The 18,604-nt window shown below is 41.5% G+C and overlaps 1 protein-coding gene across 1 annotated transcript in view; it reads left to right on the forward strand.

Annotated features, from left to right (window-relative positions):
* wfdc1 (WAP four-disulfide core domain 1) overlaps positions 1-18,604 on the forward strand; it is a 77,321-nt gene that overhangs the window by 54,528 nt on the left and 4,189 nt on the right. Inside the window, exons 3-5 of the mRNA XM_063067163.1 lie at positions 4,622-4,705; positions 8,412-8,552; positions 17,628-17,678. Of these exons, the coding sequence (XP_062923233.1) occupies positions 4,622-4,705; positions 8,412-8,552; positions 17,628-17,678 (276 nt within the window). The remainder of the gene's footprint in view (positions 1-4,621; positions 4,706-8,411; positions 8,553-17,627; positions 17,679-18,604) is intronic.

Genomic DNA, 18,604 nt, shown 5'->3' on the forward strand with positions numbered 1-18,604 from the left:
TCAATGGGTTAATAGGAACAGTCTGAGTGAGAAAAACATTCTTCTTCTAACTTCACTCGAATCTATCTGCCTGTGGCAATCTACACTGTGTAAAGATGCTTGAAGAATAACAGCTAGCTGGGCAGGTTATGATATTCCAGTAAGAAAGTAATTTATGCTAGTTAATCATGAAAAGGTGCAAAATACAAGAGTGCAGGTGATGCCCAGTAGGTCAATAGTGGTAATGGAGAGAGACAAACTTAAGTCACTAGCAAATGGATGGCTTGCAGCAAAACTGTTCTGTCCTGATATAGACCAGGACCGCAATTTACTTGAAGTTGTAGAAATCAGTAGAGTCCAGAAGAATGCAACATGCCCAGATGGAAGGCCAGGTACTGTTCCCTATATTTGCATTGGGCAATCAGTACAATCATGTAGGATGACACAGATAGACAGAATAAAAGGAGAATGGGATAAAGTATCAAAGGTTTCCTCTTTCTAAATGTTTCCATTAAGCATTTGACTGAAAACTTCTCTCAAAATCAACCCTGGACATATCCTACCATTTTGTCCCATCCATTCCTCTCCACCTTCTCTACAACTTTAACTTTATTTCTACCCCACCCCTGCTGCCATTTCTGATGAAGGTTCTTCAATATGAACCATTAATGCTGTTTCTCTTCCCAGAAATGCTGCCTGATTTTCATGGTATGAGTTTGACTTGCTTACACAATTTGCCTTTGTACAGAGACAAGCTTTGGAAGACAATATCAACAAAACACTAATTCGTGAATAAAAACTTGCTCATTGTTCTGCTATGATAAATACAAAATATGATCTATAATACATTCAGCACAAGGAGCAGTAAAATAGTTTTACTTCCACACTTCAAACAAATGCTTTTCAAAAAAGATGAAGATTATTAAAAGCATCTTCAACTTCTTAAGTAGAGTGGATATCTCAATTATGAGATGATATTAAAATATCTTTGTGATTTTGCTGGTAAACCAAATAATTAGAAGAATTAATTGAATTGTGTTCCTTCTCATTGAAACATTTGCAGGGAGCACATTGGATAAAAATCCCCTCTTTCTTTCTCTCACTCAGTCACACACATGATCCACCGCAGGAAAAACTGATAGGCGTCAATAACAAACAAGTATTCAATCAACAAACAGGCAACATTCTAAGGTAAAGTAGGACATGACAAAAGAACTAGAGTAGACCATTGGGCCCTTCAAGGCTGCTCTATCATTCATAGTCAATCTTCTCCCTCAGCACCCTTTTCCTCAAAATCCAGAAAGTTATCAATCTCTGTTTTACATGGAGTTAATAATTGAGTCATAGAGTACAACAGAACAAAAAACAGGCCCTTTGGCCCATCTAGGCCATACTGAACTATTGTTCCGCCTAGTCCCATTGACCTGCATCTGGACCATAGCCCTTTATACCACTTCCATCACATACTTATCCAAACTTTTAAATGTTAGCATTGAACCCGCATCCACCACTTCTGCTGGCAGCTCATTTCACATCGTCACCACTCCCTGAGTGAAGTTATTCCCCCTCATATTATTCTTAAATATTTCACTTTACACCTTAACCCATGACCTCTAATTCTAGTGTCACCTAACCAAAATAGAAAAAACACACGTAAAAGTTGCTGGTGAACGCAGCAGGCCAGGCAGCATCTGTAGGAAGAGGTGCAGAAAAAAACTTGCTTATAATTACTATATCTATACCTCTCATAATTTTCTAAAGCGCTTATGAAATTGCCCCTTATTCCCATATTCTCCTGTGCTCTAGGGAATAATTTCCTAACCTCTTGTCACCAGGTTCGGATATGGCCCAAGTGTGGAGTGAGAGACACTGACGTGGGTTGATAGTTCACAGACTTTAATGCAAACAGTGTTTAAGGGAAAACAAAACAATAAACGCTAGGCCAAAGAACAACTAAGAACAAAATGAATACCGCTAGTCTTCACAGTCAGTTGACTCGACAGTCCAATTTCTCAGGCAAGGCGGAATGAAGATAACGAAGCGTGGCTATGTCCATGTCCAAGTCTTGATAAAAACTACGACAGAATGAATGGAGTTAAATACTATCACAATGAAACAATAATTAGCTGACACATGCATATTCACGAGCTCAATTGCTGAATCTGATGCACTGTCGAAGCCATGGTTGTGACAGGGCCCTCCTCTCTAGGTGTAGCCCCTGAGGCACCACAGACCTGGTGTCCGCTGGAAGTCCCAAATGAGGACTTGTCCAAGATGTCCTTCAGTGATGCTGGTACACAAGTGCCATGGTGTGTACTGCCAGTATCGAAGCCAAAGACTTCCATGTAGAGACAGAAACAAGAGCTTAGACAGAGGTAGCTCGACCAAGTGACACCGTGAGACAAATCATTCTCAAAATGAGGACCCTGTGATTGGAGCTAATACGGCATCTACTTCAAGAATAAAACTAGCACAGAATCTGAATTTAACAAAATAAACAGACTTAAACAGAAAGCACCAGGAAACCGCATTACAAAGAGCAAGTCGCTCGAGAAAAACACAAGAAACTCTTAAACCATTAAAAACATTAAACTGTTAAGCAACAATTCACCAATTCACCTTGGTAACAATCGGAAAAAGAAAACCCTAGGTACATAGAGAAAAGTCCTCGGGAAATCTTGAAACTGGGAAGCTTGAAACCGGGAAGCTTAAAACCTAGAGAAGGAACCTTTTCAAGTCTTGCTCAGTGTTTCATCTTTCGCAATTTTTTCCAAAGGCAATTAGAATATACTCTCAGTTTTACAGATCAAGACAGGACAGACGGTTTCTTTCATCGCTAAGTTAGGTGGTTCTCTGTAGATCTGTTTAATTTGCTACATAAAAATTCAATTTTCCCTGTCTGTACCAACACTTCCATCAAAGGGTTAAAAATATTCTTGATAGGGTTACTTGTGTATTTGCACACAAGTAAAGTAACCCTATCAAGAGTATTTTTAACCCTTTGACCCTGGCTAGGGATCAGCTTTTGGAGTAGAGCTCTTCCAGAGTGTACACTATTGATTTGAATGATGATTTGTTAAATCAATTGATAGGCTTGCTTGAAACATTCATCTGTTATGCAGACCGGAGTCACGGAACTACAAAGCTGGGAACCTGAGTACTTGTGGCTTGAGAAGCTTGGAATGGATACCAGAGAAACTCAATGTAGACTAGAGAATCTTGGAATGTAGACTCGGGACTCTCAGAATGTAGAACTCAGAATAAAGGTACCTTCTGCTCAAGCCACCAATGTCAAGATGTCACTGTTCAAACTTTGCTGGGTTCATTACTTGGCAAGATCCTTCTGTCATGCTGGAGACAGAAACAGGAGTTCATACATAGGAATTCAACGGAACATTGTTGCCGCGACGAATCACTGACCAATGAATCTCATGACAAAGGTCAGCTGCTCTCTCTCCACTGGGTCCATCTTTGTGTGGTTCGAGACTTGCTGTCACCAGGGTCAGACATGGCCCAAGTGCGGAGTGAGACTCGAAGTGGGTCGATGGTTCACAGACTTTAATGCGAACAGTGTTCAAGGGAAAACAAACCAATAAACGCTAGGCCAAACAGGGCCATTAACTAAAACACTCAACATGGAAAATAAAGCCTACAATGCAGCTGAAAAGAACAACTAAGAATAAAATGAATACCGCTAGTCTTCACAGTCAGTTGACTCAACAGTCCAATTTCTCAGGCAAGGCTTAATGGAGATAACGAAGCGTGTCTATGTCCATGTCCAAAAACTACCACGGAATGAATGGAGTTAAATACTATCACAATGAAACAATAATTAGCTGACAGGTGCATATTCACGAGCTCAGTTGCTGAATCTGATGCACTTTCGAATCCATGGTTGTGACACCTCTTTAACATTTTCTCTGTACTCTTCAAATTTTATTGATGTGTTTCCTGTAGGTAAATGACCAGAACTGCACACAATACTCCAAATTGGGCCTTACCAACATCTTGTACAACTTTAACGTGGAGTGGAGATGGGCAGTGGAGAGTACATTGACTTGCTGCATCACAGCCTGGTGTGGAAACACCAATGCTATTGAATGGAAAATCCTACAAAAAGTAGTGTAAACATCCTTCGTGGGTAAAGCCCTCCCAACTATTGAGCCTACCTATGCAAAATGTTGTTTCAGGAAAGAAGTATCCATCACCAAGGACCCCCACCACCCAGGATATGCTCTCTTCCCACTGCTGCCATCAGGAAGAAGGTGCAGGAGCCTCAGGGTTCACACTGCCATGTTCAGGAATAGTTACTACCCCTCAACCATCAGGCACTTGACCCAAAGGGGATAACATCACGCAACTTCACTTGCCCCATCACTGAAAGGTTGCCACAACCAATGGACTCAGTTTCAAGGACTCTTCATCTCATGTTCTTGATATTTATCGATTATTATTATTTCTTTATTTTTGTGTTTGCACAAAATTTGTTGACTTTTGAACACTGGTTGATCACCCAAGTTGGTGCAATCTTTCGTTGACTCTATTTTGAATTTATTAAGTACGCCCACAAGAAAATGAAACGTGGGGTTGTATATGGTGACATTTATGTACTTCAATAATAAATTTACTTTGAATTTTTCAGTTTTAGATTGGTTGGTGCAGCCAAAGCCCAGATGGCTTGGGGGTAATGGATGGTTACTCGATGGACCAGAAGAAGTGCTTCAAGGTGCTGTTTCCTCACAACTCTGAGTGATTTGAATATATATAATATCAGGCAATATATACAATATTCATCTAAGATAGAGACCAGATGTACCAAATATTTATGTTCAGTACTGAAACCCCTTTTTACCGGGCATCTCTAGGGATGTGACTCATTAGCCCCTCACTAACAGCGATTGGACTCAGCGGTGAGAAAACCACCTTTCTCAAACTCCATACGTCTAGGGTCGGTATGACTTGGATCCCACCAAAACTGGAAAGTTGGGATGTCTCAACCTCCTGAACCCCGATCTGTGTAAATATTGCTGCAATGCAATTAGCCATTGGCAAGAAATAACAGATTGTACACTGCATGCAATTATAAAAAAAAAGTATATTTACAAATTTCAGCTTTATCGACCAGCTAGTTGGAAAAAGAAAAGAAGAAAATATAAAAGGGCCCATTACAGTTAACCCAGTCCATATATGCACACAAGTTGGAGCTCATCTTGAAGTTGCCTTTAACTCGCATGCTGGACTTGCGGTCTGTGTGAAAGCACATACCCCTTTCCGGATGTCACTTGAAATCCATCTCGAGCAAACAGGCTCCCCCATGGTAGTATTGGTCCTTTCTCCTTCAAGCCATTTATCTGCACAAAGCACCTTGTGAAACAGGGACGGCATCCTCAGCCATCTTCCCTCCTGTCTTCTTCCAGCTCCCACGAAAAAGATCTCAACCCACACCAGTGTCCATCACAAAAACCTCTCTACCAAGCGTCCTCTAGAACCTTCTCCCAATTCCACCATCCTGATTGGCTGACACAACATTCCTAAGTTGAACAAGATAGCCCCTTATCTTTAGCTCGAACCCAAACCTGCTAAAAGCAGAACAAACCGCTCTTACAGAACTGCTGAAAAAGATGTACCTAAAGCATAGCAGTAAAAATCGTAACCAGGGTGTCACAGTACACTTATTGGATCATGAGAAGGACATTTCATTTCACAGCTGTATAAAAGGGACATAAAATTTGGCAAAATCTACATGTGACACAATGTGGGAAAATAGGGATTTTTTTGACAACAAAACATTTGGTATTTTGTACATTTTTTTGGAATCAACTGTGGAACAAATTAATTTACACTAATTGGCCACGAGCAAAATTAGTAATTTATGGCAGGATTTGCTCAAACCCATTTTATGATGTTTTAAATCCTTCTCAGAGAAAGTACAGTATTGTGTAGTGATAAAATCTGGCCAATCTGTATTCTGCATGACTCAAGACTTGCTGCTATGTCATTGGCTTTACTTCTTATTAAAAATGCTTGTCAGACACTCAGTTGTATTTGGGGATGGCAAATCAATGTTGTCTTTAGTAGCAAAGTCCATATCCCAAGATTGTCCTTTCAGTTTTCTCTTCCTTGCTGTAATCCAGAAAAAGAATGTGATTTAATAGCTGCTCCCAGATCTACAGCTGGCATGCCCATTAAAATGCACGACTTGTCTAGACAGGCCTGTCCTTTAATATTTAGCTCTTATTGCCCCCGGCACTCCCACTTATACTTGAGATCTGATCAGCAGAAAAAAAATTTCTGTGATTCAATGAGCCAATGCATAAAACCACTAAAGCAACAAACATTTCTGAAGCAGCATATTACTTACACAGGGAATGCTCTAAATCACAGTTCACATTTGATGCTTTAGTGGAGGCATTATCCCAAGAAACTACATTGCTATGCCAATATCATTGAACCATTGGTTATGAGCTTGTCACTACTATTATTTCAGTAACTAACACAATAAGAATAGTTGTTAGTTACTAAAACAATAACAGGGCCAGCACGAAAACATAGCAGTTAGCGTAACTTATTATAGCGCCAGTGGAGTTTATATGTTCTCCTGATGACAGCATGGCTTTTATTCCAGGTGCTTCTGTTTCCTCCCACGTTCCACAAGTGTTTGGATTAGTAAGTTAATTGGTCGGATGGGTATATTTGGGTGGTGCAGGCACATGGGCTGGAAAGGCCCATTGGCATGCAGTATCTCTAAATAAATTAAGTAAGTTATTTTGTTTATTAATATTTGGCAGGATTTATACTAACTTCTCAAGCATGGAGCTTTCTTGTGGAAAACCTGGATTTAAGGAGATTTGTGTGGGGCTTGTTTGCCTCTAAAAATCAGTAATTAAGAGTGTTATAACAGCGAGGAGTTGCTCTAAGTAACCTGATTTTCTGAAAAATGCAGGAATGCCTAAACTCAATAGGACTTCTGCCATTCTGTTCAAAGCTACATGATTTTGTTGCTGGGTGCAACATCATAAAATGCAGACTGCCCAATAAACTTTGCCAAGACATTTCCATATGGAAGTATGAGTTAGTCTAGCCCTTAAAAAGGGTGATGTACATCAATTTGAATAGTAAATTCTAATCCATATTTTTAAAATGCTAATCAGATAAAGCAGCAGATGATTAAAATTTGAAATAAAAACAAAAATGCTGGAAACAATAGGACCATTCCTGTAGAAGGGAAAGCAGATTAATGTTTCAGGTTGAATACCCTGTGAGTGGTGGGGTGGAGATGCACCTCTCTACCAAAGGAGGTGTAAGGTGCTCCTTTCCTGCGCTAGCCTGCAAGTCAGCCTTGACCACAGTGTAGCACCCACTTAGCCCCGTGGTCAGGGACACGTGAAGCCATGGGAGCCGTTGGATGGATGGTTATGTACAGCGGCTGGTGCGCGTCACAAGTCCTGGTGATGTGACCACTGACGCTCGGCAGACAGCTTCTGAAGAGCATTGATAACGGCTGGGATCACCCGTCTTTTACAGACACTGCTCAAACCATTTCTGCAGAAATATTTGCGAAGAACAATCATGGTCCACCCACGTCAGGCACAGCACAGAATAATGACGATGACATTTTGTCAGTATTTATCGCATTAGTATTATTTGAAGATCCTTTTCATTTTGGAGGAATGAAAAAGTATGTTGAAAAAAGCTTTTTTATATGAAAATTTTATTAATCAATTCACCAAACTTAATAAGGTTATGTACCTCCACTCTGTAATTCTCAGTCTCTTGAAATGAAACAAGTTCTTTGCATGATATCTCTGTATTCATAGTGGCTTTTGGATGGAGAGTACCGAACAGTACAACACAAGAGCAGGTGTCCATCATGTCTGTGCTGTCTATGACTATGGAGTTTGAGATATTGTGCAGAATAGGCCCTTTGGCCCTTCAAGCTGTGTTGCCCAGCAACCCCCTTTTTACCCCTAGCTGAATCGCAGGGCAATTTGCAATGACCAATTAGCCTGCTAACTGGTACACCTTTGGACTATTGGAGGAAACCCATGCCGTCACGGGGAGAATGTACAAACTGTTTACGGGCATCAGCAGGAATTGAACCCAGATCGTTGGGACTGTAAAGTGTTGGGGTAACCACTATACAGTGCTGCCTCACAGACTCTAGCCGTAAGATGAAATAATGCCCAATCCCCCTGCAATTAACCATCATGGAAGTTCTATAAACAGTACTATGTGTTCATGAATAAGAAAGGGCTACAGCTTGATTGAAATGTTACCTAGGTTTCTGTTCAAGTCCAGAAATCCTTCACAACAAAGTGGGTCATGCTGATACTTCAAATAATTATTAATTTATTTTAAATATTAATCAAGCTTTGTTATTTTAAGCATAAAATAATAACGTTATATTTAAGTAATTGTTATCTTTCTTGCAGCTGAAGCCTGCAGCACGACAGAGGATGGTGACGAACCCCTGCATTGTCCCACTGGCTATGAATGTCACATCATAAATCCAGGGAATCCTACAGAAGGAATTCCAAATAGAGGACAGTGCATAAAGCAAAGAGGAAATAGTGGTCAGTTGATATTTTTCACAACCCATGTTAATATTTCATAATATCAATTGGGAAGTATACATCTGTAGAGTACAGTAGATATTTAACTTTTACATGTGAATTCAACTCCAGATCTTGATGATTGAAGTTTATTTGCTGAGGGTGGATCAGAAGAGTGTAACAACGTGAACTACAGTCAAGTATACTGTAGGGGTCAACATTCATGTTTGAACATCTGCTGAAACTATTTCTGCAGTCTTTTGATTGAAGGTAATCCCACAATCATGTTGAATAGGGACTTTCCAGGTTTATGCCCAGCAAAGGTGATGGAATGATGGCTTATTTCTAAGTTCAGATGCTGTTTGACTCAGAAAAAATTGTGCCGAAGCTGCTGCACTTGTTCTTCATGATGGTAAAGGTCATCAGTTGTTAGGGTAGCAAAGATGAATACATTCATTGCAATATTACGATGATACTTAATACCACCATGTACCAGTGATAGAGGGAATAAATATTTAGGGTGATGGACGGATGCTGCTTTTTTCACTTGAGCTTCCTGAGTATTGCTGGAGCTGCAGTGATCCTAGTAGTAGAGGACATTCACAAACACAAGATATTCTGCAGATCCTAGAAATCTGGATGAATACACATGAAATACTAGAGGAACTATGCAGGTCAGGTAGCATCTATGCAGAGAATTGAATTGAATTGACTTTATTTCTTGCATCCTTACATTAAATCCAAAAATCTTTACATTACATCTCTGTCTGAATGTGCAATGTGCAAATTAGTATGTACAGTAAGATATGTAATAAATAGTATGTACAGTAAGATATATGTAGCCTGGGGCAAAGTACACACTCAGGACAACAAAGACTTTTTCGGGTTTTAATTCCTTTATCAGTTTTCGATGTTTAAATGCCAGAAGAGGGTGCGAAACAAAACGAATAAATTTACAACCAGCTCTTACTGTTACAATCTCAGTTTAATTTTGGATCCACACCCTGGTGTGTGGACAGAATTGCGTAGGCAGTATAAAAAATACCAGAACTAATACGGTACTAATATGGTAGTGGCAATTCTGAAGGAACACAATACAAACAACATTAGAATCCCACCCACCCTGCATCTTATACATAACAGTGAAAAATGTAAGCGAATACATCTCATCTAAGACGTACACACATGCTGAACGTCCGAACAGAGACTAAACATTCATGCCCCGCGGTTACATGCACAATCAGTCCCGATACAATAAAGTTAGACAAAAGGTACACTTTAGCACAACTTTTACAAGATATTGCCTGATAGTTAAATTACAGGAAGACTGGCCTACTTGGATGGTGAGGAACTTTGCATAAGCCACGTGATCCAGCTTCGATTTCTTCACTCATGGAAATCTAAAGCATCCACATGTAAGACATGTCAAATTACCGATATTCTCGATCCGCCAACAAGCATAAACGAATTCATATGGATATTGTCAATTAATGCACAGTGCGCATGCGCCGGTCGTGCATGCAGCCTGGTACAGCCGTTCCGATCTATTCTTACTTTCTTCTTCTTACTTTTTAATTTACGTTATTTTTTGTATTTTTTTTCTCACGGTAACACGTCGAAGCTGCACCCTCTCTAACGTGCTGGTAGAGAGAGTTTTATTTGGGGTTTTCTTTAGCGCTGGAAATGGTTACATCCCAACACACTGGACAGAAGCAAGGTCGCATTGTGTATTTCACAGACCAGCAAAGACCGGCCGGCTTAGCGAGCAGAGCGGTGGACACCCCTGCTGAAATCTGGAGGAAAACACACAGAGAGGGATCACAAAGTCGAGGAAAGAGGACCAGGTCGAGACAACAGAGACTATTGGAGAATAGGAGTTCGGTGGGTAATACCGTTCCGGCTGACCGGAAGTGCACTGAGAGTGGTAAGCGTAAAGGAGTTCAGTGCTTACTGTTCTGGCTAACAACGGATGGTGCAATCCGGGGTATATTACGATCGAGGAATGTGTTTTTAGACTGGATATTGAACTTTTTACTGTTGGACTTCGGCCACATTCCACCGAGATACAACACTGGGCAGCACGGGAGGTCATTCCTGCCTGTGGCCATCGAACTTGCAGCTCCTCCCGTGGAGGGTCAGTCACCCTGAGCCAATAGACTGGTCCTGGACTTATTTTCCATCTGGCATAGTTTGCATTTTGGTGTTTGATTGTTGGGGTTTTTTGTATTGCTATATTACACTCTATTCTTGATTGGTGTGCTTGCAACGAAACCAGATTTCCCTCGGGATTAATAAAGTATATCTATCTATCTATCTATCTATCTAATGCTCACCTTTCCTCATCGTGCCCAGTCTCTGGGAGGAACTCAATTCCAACAACTTACCACGTCTTCAGCAGAAAGCAAAATGTTCTCCCCACTATCCCGTGCGTGCGTAAGGACATCACAGTCTCCCCTTAAAGGCACAGACAACTATTCTAGCATTACCCGGATGGATGCCTAAGTACACTTTTAACGATACTGAATTAGATCCAACGGTCACCCGGTTACATTCTCCCCTGCATTCAAGTAATCATCATCGATTACTCACTCACTACAAGGGTACTTTTATCCTCCTTAACTGCTTCTCTATAGAGAACTGAACAGAGACTAGCCAGTCATGTTTCCGGTCCACCGTCTGTTCTGGCCATCTGAGCTTCTTTTCAGGAGGCAACGTAGGCAACAAATCATGCATCGCCCTGTTGAAACCCTCACACTGTGCGTTTCCAGTAGGATGATGAGGTGTGGTACGGCTTTTCTTTACCCCGTATAGTTTGCAAAGCTCCGCTATGACCTCACTTTCGAAGTTACGGCCCTGGTCAGAATGCAATCTCTCAGGGACACGGTACTTCATGAACCATTCCCTCAAGAGCACGCTTGCTGTGGTGTCTGCCTTTTGATCCTGTGTCGGAAATACTTGGGTGAACTTAGTGAAAACATCTGTGACCACTAAGACATTCTCACGCCCATCACTTGCTGGCTCCAACACAGTGAAATCTACCGCTACAACTTCAAGCGGCCTAGAAGCCAGAAATGACTTCACGGGAGGACAGATCCTAGGCTGCGACATCTTAGTTAGTACACAACGTGGACAATTTTTGACCCAATTTGTGCCGCATCCTCGTGTATGCCCACCCAAAAACATCGGCTTCTCAACAACTTGACTGACTGCAGAGTACTTTCTATGCCTTGATGGCCCATAGAGTCATGTACATAACACTTTGCTCCTCAAGCTGTTAGGTATCAGAAACTGGTAACACTCCCTAAGCTTCTCATCCTCAACTACCCTATACAGTAACCCTTTACGCTCCCTGATACTGTCCCAGTGCCTTAACAGAGACAAAACAGGTTTAGGCAGAGTTTTACGCTCCTGGCCACTCAGCTTCCTTTTCTGATCCCATAAGTCTCCTAGGACACCTAACACAGGGTCCTGCTGCTGAAAAGTACGCAAGTCTCCATTAGAATAACCTGGGAGGGTTGGAGTGTTCCCTTGCGTCGGACCACTTACCTCACCAGTACCAGCTTCCCAGGCTCGAATTTGCTTAACCCTACAGCTGTTAAGACCAGCGGTACCCAGTGCCGAGTCACGGGCAGTGCCACGATTGATCAAACTACAGATCGCCACAGCCCCATCAAACTCCACATCCTCTGAAGCAGGCTCAGGCTCCCCTGCAAATGGCTGCCTAGAGAGTGCATCAGCCACGGGATTGCTCCGACCCGGACGATACTGGACATCGAAGTCAAGGGCTGCGTAGACAAGTTGCTTACACTGGCTGATAATGTTCATGCCTACAATACATGGGACAGGGGGTTCGGTGCTAACAGGATCCCTGACTACTAGAAAACCACGACTGGGTATCTTCATGCCCACTGCTTGAACTTCTAGCTCTAGATACCCAAGGTGAAGAATATCAAGACCGTTTTCAGCTGTTAGCCTAAGCCAGCCAGCAGTGGACAACATACCCTCATCCTCTCCATTCAGGTGTTCTCGAAAGAACTGCTCGGTCAGGGTGCTTACCTGACTACGTGTGTCCAACAGACAACGGACAGCAACACCTGATATTTCAAGCTCCACAACTGGACATGTCCCTACAGCACGTTGCAGCGACTGGTCACAGGATCGCTGTACATTATCTGTATCTATGAGGTTCCGCCAAATTGCCCAACTCCCAACCTCTTGAGGGCAGGAGGATGCAGACTCCACTTCCTTTGCACCTCACTTCTGTGGGCAATTCTTGGCCAAATGCCCTCCCACGTGACACTTGAAACATATTGGCTGCCCATCTTCTGTGAACCTAGGCTGTAGATTATGTCCGCTGCTTGTAGCGTGTGCAAAATCCCTCTGTACAGTGAGATCTTTCACTGCTTGAGTCAATTCACAAAGGGCTTTGCCCTGCTCTGCGACCACTTTAAGGACGTCATCTAGTGTGACAGACTCAGATTCCCGAGCTTTAAGAATCAAGCACTGTGCCTGGCCACTGCTACACTTTGACTTTCCAGACCTTGTATTTCCCAGGGGCTCTTCTATGAGCCACAGACGAGCCTCCTCCCTCACTTCTATCATCGAGGACTCAGGGTGGCCCCGCACGAATCTGTGGAGCTCCCTTCTGAGGGAAGGATCCCTGATCCCCTCTACAAATTGATCTCTTAGCACCGCCCTCTCATTGGTCACGGCATCAGGGGAGTGCTTCAGTAGCAAGTTTAGAGCTTGGGCTAGGGCATGTGAAAACTCTTACATCTTCACCCTCACACTGTTTGTGACTGTGGAAGCTATGCCACACCTGGGGTGCACTACACTTGTCTCTGAAAGCTTCCCTGAGGTAGGTGAACAAGTCATCAGCGCGGTCTTCCCCAGCATCACTGCGCATATGTGCTTCCTCTAAGGCTGCACCCTGAGCAGGGACATAACAAAGTCATACTGATCCTGGTCAGACTGATTTCTACCATGAAGTGCATGTTGTACTTCTTCAATAAAGTCATCAACAGACCTCCCATCTTTCTCAACATCCCCCGTAAATGGAACAATGTGTCTTTCCCTTGGGACATATACATAGGACCTTTTGCTTAATTTATCTATGGTTGCCATGGCCTCATCATAATCTACTATGCAATTCACTAATTTGTTCATTCAAATCAAGTTCAACTGGTGTGTCCTCTGAGCGTGACATAGTACAAGCTCAAGTCTTTAAACTTCACACAAGCCTGCAAAAGGGAGCTGCTGCTGTCCTTTGCTGCAAACGCGCTGGCTTCAGGACCCACAGTTCCCTGGGTCCCCATCACTGCTCTGCGTCCTGACGTCAGTCGCTGATGTCCCGGCCCGTTCCCGAGGATCCAGCGCGCTCTCCATGAGGCAACAGGCGCTCTCCTTCCGCCCGATGGGAACTCGGTCCTGTCTTCACCACTACTGTATTAGGTATTGTGTATTATACTGCATACCACAATCAGAGACCCTCTAAACTGGCTTGGAATTAGCCCCACTCCTGGTACCAGATTTTGTAGCCTGGGGAAAAGTACACACTCAAGACAACAAAGACTTTTTCGGGTTTTAATTCCTTTATCGGTTTTTGATGTTTAAGTGCCAGAAGAGGGTCACGAAACAAAACGATCGAATTTACAACCAGCTCTTACTGTTACAATCTCAGTTTAACTTTCGATCTACACCCTTGTGTATGGACAGAATTGCATATGCAGTATAAAAATACCAGAACTAATACAGTACTAATACGGTAGTGGCAATTCTGGAGGAACACAATACAAACAACATTAGAATCCCACCCACCCTGCATCTTATACATTACAGCGAAAAATGTAAGCGAATACATCTCATCTAAGACGTACACACGTGCTGAACGTCCGAACGGAGACTAAACATTCACGCTACGCGGTTACATGCACAATCAGTCCTGATACAATAAAGTTAGACAAAAGGTACACTTTGGCACAACTTTTACAAGATATGGCTGGTTGTTAAATTACAGGAAGATTGACCTACTTGGATGGCGAGGGACTTTGCCCAAGCCATGCGATCCAGCGTTGAGTCACTTACTCGAGAAAAATCTAAAGCATCCACATGTAAAACATGTCAAATTACCGATATTCTCGATCCGCCAACAAGCATAAACGAATTCACATGGATATTGTCAATTAATGCTCACCTTTCCTCACCATGCCCAGCCTCGGGAGGAGTTCAATTCCAACACCTTACCACGTTTTCAGCAGAAAGCAAAATGGTCTCCCCACTATCCTGCGTGTGTGTAATGACATCACCGTCTCCCCTTAAAGGCACAGACAACTATTCTAGCATTACCCGGATGGATGCCTAAGTACACTTTTAACGATACAGTACTGAATGAGATCCAAAGGTCACGCGGTTACATATACAAAAGAACAGTCAATATAGCATATCAGCAATATAGCATAAAGCAATCGTATCAGCATGCATTAATCAGTCTCGTGGAAGAAGCTGTCCCAGAGCCTGTTGGTCTTGGCTTTTATGCTGTGGTACCATTTCCCAGATGGTAGCAGCTGGAACATTTTGTGGTTGGGGTGACTTGGGTCCCCAATGATCCTTTGGGCCCTTTTTATGCACCTGTTGCTGTAAATGTTCTGAATAGTGGCAAGTTCACATCTACAGACGCGCTGGGCTATCCGTACCACTCTCTGTCGTGTCCTGTAATTGAAGGCAGTACAGTTCCCATACCAGGCAGTGATACAGTCAGTCAGGATGCTCTCAGTTGTGCCCCAGTAGATAGTTCTTAGGATTTGGGGACTCATGCTGACCTTCTTCAACTGTCTGAGGTGAAAGAGGCACTGTTGTGCTTTTTTTAAACTACACAGCCAGTATGGACAGACCAAGAAATAAACAGTCAGTGCTTTTGGTCAATCAGGACCTGATAAAATGTCTCAGCTCAAAATATCAACAGTATACACTTCTTCATAAATGCTGCCTGATCTGGTAGAAAGCATTCCGTCACATTCCTGACGAGCCCGGTGTATGATAGACCAGGTCGGAATGTCAGGAAACTAATTACTCATCACAGGATTTCTAGCCTCTGACCTAGTCTTTTCTGTCACTACATATCTGCCTGGCAATTGAGTTTCTAGTCAATGAAGATCTTCTGGAATGTTAACAGCGGGGCACTCAGTGATGGTATGAATGTTAAGAATAAGTGGCTAGATTTTCTCCTGTTAGGGGTGTTCTGTATCTGGTACTTTTTTGAACAAATGCTGTTTCCCACTTTTTGACCATGCCTGAATATTGCCGATGGTCAGGCACAGACCTAGTACATTTGCTAATGTATATAATTGAACATTGCTGAACATCCCCATTTCCAACCTATGCTACCTGTTAATGGAACATCCTACAATGGTCGTGCCCTGAAGAACAATTGGGATGATTGAACTGCAGACATCATAACATTTTTCCTTGTTAAGTTTCAGTATGACTCCAAGTACTACACTTTGATGCTCATTGGCTTAGTTTTACCATTGTTTCTCAATGCCACACTTAGTTAAATGTTTTGATGTCAAAAGAATTCACTTGCAGCTCAACTCGAGAATTCACATCTCTGGTCTGTGTTTGAACCAAGGCTGGCCAACGTCTGATCCTGGCGAGACCCCAAATTGGAAATCAGTGAGCTGATTGGGTTAAATATGGTTGAACTACACTGTTGAGAAATCTTTCATGATTTTACGGATGATCAAGAGCAGATTGATTAACTAGCTGAATTGGATTTGACCTGTAATATGGTCCTGATCACATTTTTTTTCAACATTTTCAGGTGGACACTTTATGGAAATTGGTTGTTTAGAGGCTCAGCAATTCTAGAAAACAAGTAATCAGTATTCCAACCAGGATGTTGAAAGTATTACATCTGGCTTTTACTGTATCCAGTTCTCTTGGCCATCTCTCAGTATCACATGGAATTAATTGAATTGGCTGTTATGATGGGGACCTTGGCAATAATCTGTTTTATTGACATACTGAACTCAGTAGTTATTGCAGGGCATGTGGGTTCAATGAAAACTTTGTTGGAAGTGACTGGATTAAAAAAGCCAGAGGTGGTTTTCCATTAAGCTTAAAGTGATAGACATTCAATACATTATTTGCACAGTACATTATGTTATTGGTGGATAATAATGTGTTCTTTTATTTTAGTTTATCTAATAATATCAAGTTTCTTCTGGTAATGCTTGCATGTGTGCTGCATTGTAATGGTGGAATTGCTATCAGCTGCAACTTCCTCCTGTCCTCCTCAGATTCTTTTCTTAGCCGATGTCTTTGATTGCACAGGGCAACCACTTCAGAATTTTAAAAAGTGTCATCTAATAAACATTCCTTTCTTGGGGTGGGGTTGGCAAAGGAACACGTTGCCATACAGATCACCATGCCTGCTCCTTAAGCAATTTGGAAGCTTCAAGTTGTTGGGTCACTGAGTTTCCAAACACAGCTATGTCCTTGCCAATGATTATCCCTCAAAAAGCATCACTAAAATAAATGACCTTGTTATTTTTTCTTTACTGAGATCTTGCCATGTGCAACTTGGCAGTATACGTCCACTGACTGTCCTTGGGATGTTATAAAATCAGGAAGCTTGCAGCATAAACACAATCTCTTTTCGTTATCCTACCAAATAAATTTTCATCTTTAATGTCCTTATTATTGAAAACTAAAACAGTCCACAAATGTTTTAAATTTACTTAAAAGTAAATGGTTACAATGTCAACATCCATTGTGAATGAGAAGAATTACCTGTAGATCATCTTAACTGATGCAGCAATTCAGTTTTTTTTTGAATTTCTTTCAACATTAACCAATCCTAGCTGTGGAATATTTTGAATAACCAACAAAATATTTGCATAAAAACTAACGGTATTCTTACCAAGTTATAACTTATTCACTAAATTAGCATATTGTTCCAGCTAGGAATAATAAAACCACCTGTACCTCTAGAATTAAGAAAACAATTAGTTATTTTGATCCATAAAGCTTTAGGAGAGAATGTTATTCAATATCACTTCAAATTTCTTTCTAATTATTGTCAATATTTGTTTGCAGATGCACGAAATTTAAGACCGAAAGTTTTCAAAGACTACAAAGATTATTTTGGTAAGAACGCATTAAGTACTGAAGTTAATTGAACACACATCGATTGCAACAATTTACACCTCAGGTAAAATGCAGTGGAAATGTAAAATTCACCTAGCCAGCAGGCTATGAAATTGGGCCAACCAAAATACTCAGAAGCAAAATGACAAAATAATCAAGGGAGGTGGAATAAAGTAGTCGATAAACCCTGAGCACATTGAATGGAGGAGCATGTGAGCAACTAATACCCTTATCTTTTCTACTGCACAAAGCACAGAACAAGTTAAAGGTGACCCTACCAAATCAACTTCTTCCTTACAGTGGCAGGACTGTGAATTAATTGATGGTTTAAGATGATTACTTAAACTGATCATGCAAATAATATGAGGGTGAGTGGTTTAGGATGGGATTGGGTTGCGGGAGAACTTGTTCACCGACTATACCACAAAATTAGTGCATAAAATACCTCACAGTAAAGCAGCAATGCTGAAATTAAGTTAAGTATTTTGCAGAAGAAAAATTAAGAGCCTTAGCAACAAGTGGCTGTCTGTCTTTTTCAGCTGTGCTAATAGTCTCTTCATTTATGCAACTTCATGCTGCATATTAAGTAATTAAACTTGTGCTTTCTACTAAAACTATGTGCAAATCTGTTGTATCAGCACATGGTTGTCATGCGGTACGATCTAATTAGGACACCTATAACAGCATCAAACCACATCACACGAAGTCTAACTAAGGTGTCCCTCATTAAATATACAGAAAGGGAAATTAAATTAATTCATATTACTCTGATTAATTCTAATCACTTGGGCCTTAACCACCAAATATTATCGGCATTTACTTCCCTTATTGCTGATTTCCAGCATTCCTCTTTGTTTTTGCTTCTCTGTCAAAAGTATGTTCCTTTTCTTTTGACAGCATTAAGGAATATACCTGTCAATTCTGCT

Source organism: Mobula hypostoma, chromosome 14 (genome assembly GCF_963921235.1).
Source record: "Mobula hypostoma chromosome 14, sMobHyp1.1, whole genome shotgun sequence".
Lineage (NCBI taxonomy): Eukaryota > Metazoa > Chordata > Chondrichthyes > Myliobatiformes > Myliobatidae > Mobula > Mobula hypostoma.